This window comes from Oncorhynchus mykiss, chromosome 14 (assembly GCF_013265735.2).
Source record: "Oncorhynchus mykiss isolate Arlee chromosome 14, USDA_OmykA_1.1, whole genome shotgun sequence".
In the NCBI taxonomy this organism is placed as follows: domain Eukaryota; kingdom Metazoa; phylum Chordata; class Actinopteri; order Salmoniformes; family Salmonidae; genus Oncorhynchus; species Oncorhynchus mykiss.
In genome coordinates this window covers 42,918,318-42,924,213 of record NC_048578.1, presented here as the reverse complement: position 1 = coordinate 42,924,213, position 5,896 = coordinate 42,918,318, and the positions used below count along the sequence as shown (strand labels likewise).

Here is a 5,896-nt window from a genome sequence, read left to right as displayed (position 1 = left end):
CTGGATGGTAACAGACATTCTGGATGGTAACAGACATTCTGGATGGTAACGAACAGTCAGAGTAACAGACATTCTAGAATGTAACAGACATTCTGGATGGTAACGAACAGTCAACAGAGTAACAGACATTCTGGATGGTAACGAACAGTCAACAAAGTAACAGACATTCTGGATGGTAACAGACATTCTGGATGGTAACAAACAGTCAACAGAGTAACAGACATTCTAGAATGTAACAGACATTCTGGATGGTAACGAACAGTCAACAGAGTAACAGACACTCTGGATGGTAACGAACAGTCAACAAAGTAACAGACATTCTGGATGGTAACAGACATTCTGGATGGTAATGAACAGTCAGAGTAACAGACATTCTAGAATGTAACAGACATTCTGGATGGTAACAGACATTCTGGATGGTAACGAACAGTCAGAGTAACAGACATTCTAGAATGTAACAGACATTCTGGATGGTAACGAACAGTCAACAGAGTAACAGACATTCTGGATGGTAACGAACAGTCAACAAAGTAACAGACATTCTGGATGGTAACAAACAGTCAACAGAGTAACAGACATTCTAGAATGTAACAGACATTCTGGATGGTAACGAACAGTCAACAGAGTAACAGACATTCTGGATGGTAACAGACATTCTGGATGGTAATGAACAGTCAGAGTAACAGACATTCTAGAATGTAACAGACATTCTGGATGGTAACGAACAGTCAACAGAGTAACAGACATTCTGGATGGTAACGAACAGTCAACAAAGTAACAGACATTCTGGATGGTAACAGACATTCTGGATGGTAACAAACAGTCAGAGTAACAGACATTCTAGAATGTAACAGACATTCTGGATGGTAACGAACAGTCAACAGAGTAACAGACATTCTGGATGGTAACAGACATTCTGGATGGTAATGAACAGTCAGAGTAACAGACATTCTAGAATGTAACAGACATTCTGGATGGTAACGAACAGTCAACAGAGTAACAGACATTCTGGATGGTAACGAACAGTCAACAAAGTAACAGACATTCTGGATGGTAACAGACATTCTGGATGGTAACAAAACAGTCAGAGTAACAGACATTCTAGAATGTAACAGACATTCTGGATGGTAACAGACAGTCAACAGAGTAACAGACATTCTAGAATGTAACAGACATTCTGGAAGGTAACAGACAGTCAAGGGAAAAGGGGGATACCTAGTCATTTGTACAACTGAATGCCTTCAACTGAAATGTGTCTTCCACATTTAACCCAGAGAGGTGCGGGAGGCTGCCTTAATCGATATCCACGTCTTCGGTGCCTGGGGAACAGTGAGTTAACTGTTGCTCAGGGGCAGAACGACAGATTTGTACCTTGTCAGCTCGGGGATTCGATCCAGCAACCTTTCGGTTACTGGCCCAACGCTCTAACCCCTAGGCTACCTGCCGCCACAGACATTCTGGATGGTAACAGACAGTCACAGACATTCTGGATGGTAACAGACAGTCACAGACATTCTGGATGGTAACAGACAGTCACAGACATTCTAGATGGCAACAGACATTCACAGACATTCTGGATGGTAACAGACAGTTACAGACATTATGGGCAGATTAACAACAGACAGAGTCGTCAGGTCAGTTATTATGGAGTCTGTTTATTGTTGTGTCTGATACTAGACCAGACAAGGCGTAGTGATAAGTAATAGAAAAGGCATTGTGAGCCCAGCACAGTTAGTTTAGGATCCTTCCACAGGCACAGGGTGTGGAGTGGTTGTGTGTGTCAGTACAGTCACTCTGGTCCGGTCTCAGTCTCTAGTTCCTCTGATACAGACGACTCGTTGAGCTCAGCAATCAATGAACCGTCTTCGTTTAGAGAGACCAATGGGAGGTCCTTGTTGGGGTTGACCGATGGTGTTTCGTCGTTGCTCCTGGCGGCCAACGGGGAATCGTGATTGTCTGCAGAGTGTGTTGTTATGGAGATGGAGTTGGCTCCTCCCTCTGGACTCATGTCCCAGTCCTGATCTGCAGGCTGAGGTAGACTGGCTAGGAGCTCCTACGCACAGTCAGAAACACACTATGCTGTTTCGGAATGATTGTGTGTGTGTGTGTGTGTGTAAGTAAGAGTGTGTGTGTGTGTGTGTAAGAGAGTGTGTGTGTGTGTGTGTGTGCGTGTGTGTAAGTGAGTGTGTGTGTGTGTGTGTAAGTGAGAGTGTGTGTGTGCGTGTAAGTGAGAGTGTGTGTAAGTGAGAGTGTGTGTGTGCGTGTAAGTGAGAGTGTGTGTGTGCGTGTAAGTGAGAGTGTGTGTGTGCGTGTAAGTGAGAGTGTGTGTGTGTGCGTGTAAGTGAGAGTGTGTGCGCGCGTGTGCGCATGAGCGTGTGTGTAAGTGAGAATGTGCGTGTGTGTGTGTGTGCGTTTAAGTGAGAGTGTGCGTGTGTAAGTGTGTGCGTGTGTAAGTGTGTGTGTGTGTGTGTAAGTGAGAGTGTGTGTGCGTGTAAGTGAGAGTGTGTGTGTGTAAGTGTGTGCGTGTGTAAGTGTGTGTAAGTGAGAGTTTGTGCGTGTGTGTGCGTGTAAGTGAGAGTGTGCGTGTGTAAGTGTGTGCGTGTGTAAGTGTGTGTGTGTGTGTAAGTGAGAGTGTGTGTGTGTGTAAGTGAGAGTGTGTGTGTGTGTGTGTGTAAGTGAGAGTGTGTGTGTGTAAGTGAGAGTGTGTGTGTGTGTGTGTGTAAGTGAGAGTGAGTGTGTGTGTGTGTGTGTGTGTGTGTGTAAGTGAGAGTGTGTGTGTGTGTGTAAGTGAGAGTGTGTGTGTGTGTGTGTGAGTGTAAGTAAGTGAGAGTGTGTGTGTGTGTGTGTGTGTGTGTAAGTGAGAGTGTGCGTGTGTGCGTTTAAGTGAGAGTGTGCGTGTCTAAGTGAGAGTGTGTGCGTGTGTGTGCGTGTAAGTGAGAGTGTGCATGTGTAAGTGTGTGTGTGTGTGTGTAAGTGAGAGTGAGTGTGTGTGCGTGTAAGTGAGAGTGTGTGCGTGTAAGTGAGAGTGTGTGTGTGTGCGTGTAAGTGAGAGTGTGCGTGTAAGTGAGAGTGTGTGTGTAAGTGAGAGTGTGCGTGTGTAAGTGAGAGTGAGTAAGTGTGTGTGCGTGTAAGTGAGAGTGTGTGTGCGTGTAAGTAAGAGTGTGTGTGTGTGTGTGTGCGCGTGTGTGTGTGTGTGTGTGTGTAAGTGAGAGTGTGTGTGTGCGTGTAAGTGAGATTGAGTGTGTGTGTGCGTTTAAGTGAGAGTGTGTGTGTAAGTGTGTGTGTGTGTGCGTGTAAGTGAGTGTGTGTGTGTGTGTGTGTGCGTGTAAGTGAGAGTGTGTGTGTGTGTGTGTGTGTAAGTGAGAGTGTGTGTGTGTGTGTGTGTGTGTGTGTGTGTGTGTGTGGAAGTGAGAGTGTATGTGTGTGTGTGTGTGTAAGTGAGAGTGTGCGTGTGTGTGTGTGTGCGTTTAAGTGAGAGTGTGCGTGTGTAAGTGAGAGTGAGTGTGTGTGTGTGCGTGTAAGTGAGAGTGTGTGTGTGTGCGTGTAAGTGAGAGTGTGTGTGTGTGTGTGTGTGCGTGTAAGTGAGAGTGTGTGTGTGTGCGTGTAAGTGAGAGTGAGTGAGTGTGTGTGCAAGTGAGAGTGTGTGTGCGTGTAAGTGAGAGTGTGTGTGTGTGTGTGCGTGTAAGTGAGAGTGTGTGTGTGTGTGTGTGTGTAAGTGAGAGTGTGTGTGTGTGTGTGTGTAAGTGAGAGTGTGTGTGTAAGTGAGAGTGTGTGTGTGTGTGTGTAAGTGTGTGTGTGTGTAAGTGAGAGTGTGTGTGTGTGTGTGTGTAAGTGAGAGTGTGTGTGTGTGTGTGTGTGTGTAAGTGAGAGTGTGTGTGTGTAAGTGAGAGTGTGTGTGTGTGTGTGTAAGTGAGAGTGTGCGTGTGTGTGTGTGTGTGTGTGCGTTTAAGTGAGAGTGTGCGTGTCTAAGTGAGAGTGTGTGCGTGTGTGTGCGTGTAAGTGAGAGTGTGCGTGTGTAAGTGTGTGTGTGTGTGTGTAAGTGAGAGTGTGTGCGTGTAAGTGAGAGTGTGTGTGTGTGTGTGTGTGTAAGTGAGAGTGTGCGTGTGTAAGTGAGAGAGAGTGAGTGTGTGTGCGTGTAAGTGAGAGTGTGTGTGCGTGTAAGTGAGAGTGTGTGTGTGTGTGTGCGTGTGTGTGTGTGTGTGTAAGTGAGAGTGTGTGTGTGTGTGCGTTTAAGTGAGAGTGTGTGTGTAAGTGTGTGTGTGTGTGCGTGTAAGTGAGAGTGTGTGTGTGTGTGTGTGCGTGTAAGTGAGAGTGTGTGTGTGTGTGTGTGTGTGTGTGTAAGTGAGAGTGTGTGTGTGTGTGTGTGTGTGTGTGGGTAAGTGAGAGTGTGTGTGTGTGTGTGTGTGTGTGTGTGTGTGTAAGTGAGAGTGTGTGTGTGTGTGTGTGCGTGGAAGTGAGAGTGTGTGTGTGTGTGTGTGTGTGTGTGTGTGTGTGTGTGTGTGTAAGTGAGAGTGTGCGTGTGTGTGTGTGTGTGTGTGTGCGTTTAAGTGAGAGTGTGCGTGTGTAAGTAAGAGTCTGTGCGTGTGTGTGCGTGTAAGTGAGAGTGAGTGAGTGTGTGTGCGTGTAAGTGAGAGTGTGTGTGCGTGTAAGTGAGAGTGTGTGTGTGTGCGTGTAAGTGAGAGTGTGTGTGTGTGTGTGTAAGTGAGAGTGTGCGTGTGTAAGTGAGAGTGAGTGAGTGTGTGTGCGTGTAAGTGAGAGTGTGTGTGCGTGTAAGTGAGAGTGTGTGTGCGTGTAAGTGAGAGTGTGTGTGTGTGTGTGTAAGTGAGAGTGTGTGTGTGCGTGTAAGTGAGAGTGTGTGTGTAAGTGAGAGTGTGTGTGTGTGTAAATGAGAGTGTGTGTGTGTGTGTGTGTGTGTAAGTGAGAGTGTGTGTGTGTGTGTGTGTGTAAGTGAGAGTGTGCGTGTGTAAGTGTGTGTGTGTGTGTGTGTGTGCGTGTAAGTGAGAGTGTGTGTGTGTGCGTGTAAGTGAGAGTGTGTGTGTGCGTGTAAGTGAGAGTGTGTGTGTAAGTGAGAGTGTGTGTGTGTGTGTGTGTGTGTGTGTGTAAGTGAGAGTGTGTGTGTGTGTGTGTGTAAGTGAGAGTGAGTGTGTGTGTGTGTGTGTGTGTGTGTGTGTAAGTGAGAGTGTGTGTGTGTGTGTAAGTGAGAGTGTGTGTGTGTGTGTGTGAGTGTAAGTAAGTGAGAGTGTGTGTGTGTGTGTGTGTGTGTGTGTAAGTGAGAGTGTGCGTGTGTGCGTTTAAGTGAGAGTGTGCGTGTCTAAGTGAGAGTGTGTGCGTGTGTGTGCGTGTAAGTGAGAGTGTGCATGTGTAAGTGTGTGTGTGTGTGTGTAAGTGAGAGTGAGTGTGTGTGCGTGTAAGTGAGAGTGTGTGCGTGTAAGTGAGAGTGTGTGTGTGTGCGTGTAAGTGAGAGTGTGCGTGTAAGTGAGAGTGTGTGTGTAAGTGAGAGTGTGCGTGTGTAAGTGAGAGTGAGTAAGTGTGTGTGCGTGTAAGTGAGAGTGTGTGTGCGTGTAAGTAAGAGTGTGTGTGTGTGTGTGTGCGTGTGTGTGTGTGTGTGTGTGTAAGTGAGAGAGTGTGTGTGTGTGTAAGTGAGATTGAGTGTGTGTGTGCGTTTAAGTGAGAGTGTGTGTGTAAGTGTGTGTGTGTGTGCGTGTAAGTGAGTGTGTGTGTGTGTGTGTGTGCTTGTAAGTGAGAGTGTGTGTGTGTGTGTGTGTGTAAGTGAGAGTGTGTGTGTGTGTGTGTGTGTGTGTGTGTGTGTAAGTGAGAGTGTGTGTGTGTGTGTGTGTGTGTGGAAGTGAGAGTGTATGTGTGTGTGTGTGTGTAAGTGAGAGTGTGCGTGTGTGTG

At 46.7% G+C, this 5,896-nt stretch overlaps 1 protein-coding gene across 1 annotated transcript in view; it reads right to left on the bottom strand.

Moving 5' to 3' along the window:
• Positions 1 to 1,635: 1,635 nt before the first annotated feature.
• LOC110514351 (highly divergent homeobox) overlaps positions 1,636 to 5,896 on the bottom strand; it is a 48,768-nt gene continuing 44,507 nt past the window's right edge. Inside the window, exon 11 of the mRNA XM_036943652.1 lies at positions 1,636 to 2,053. Coding sequence (XP_036799547.1) covers positions 1,790 to 2,053 — 264 coding nt within the window. The 3' untranslated portion in view covers positions 1,636 to 1,789. The remainder of the gene's footprint in view (positions 2,054 to 5,896) is intronic.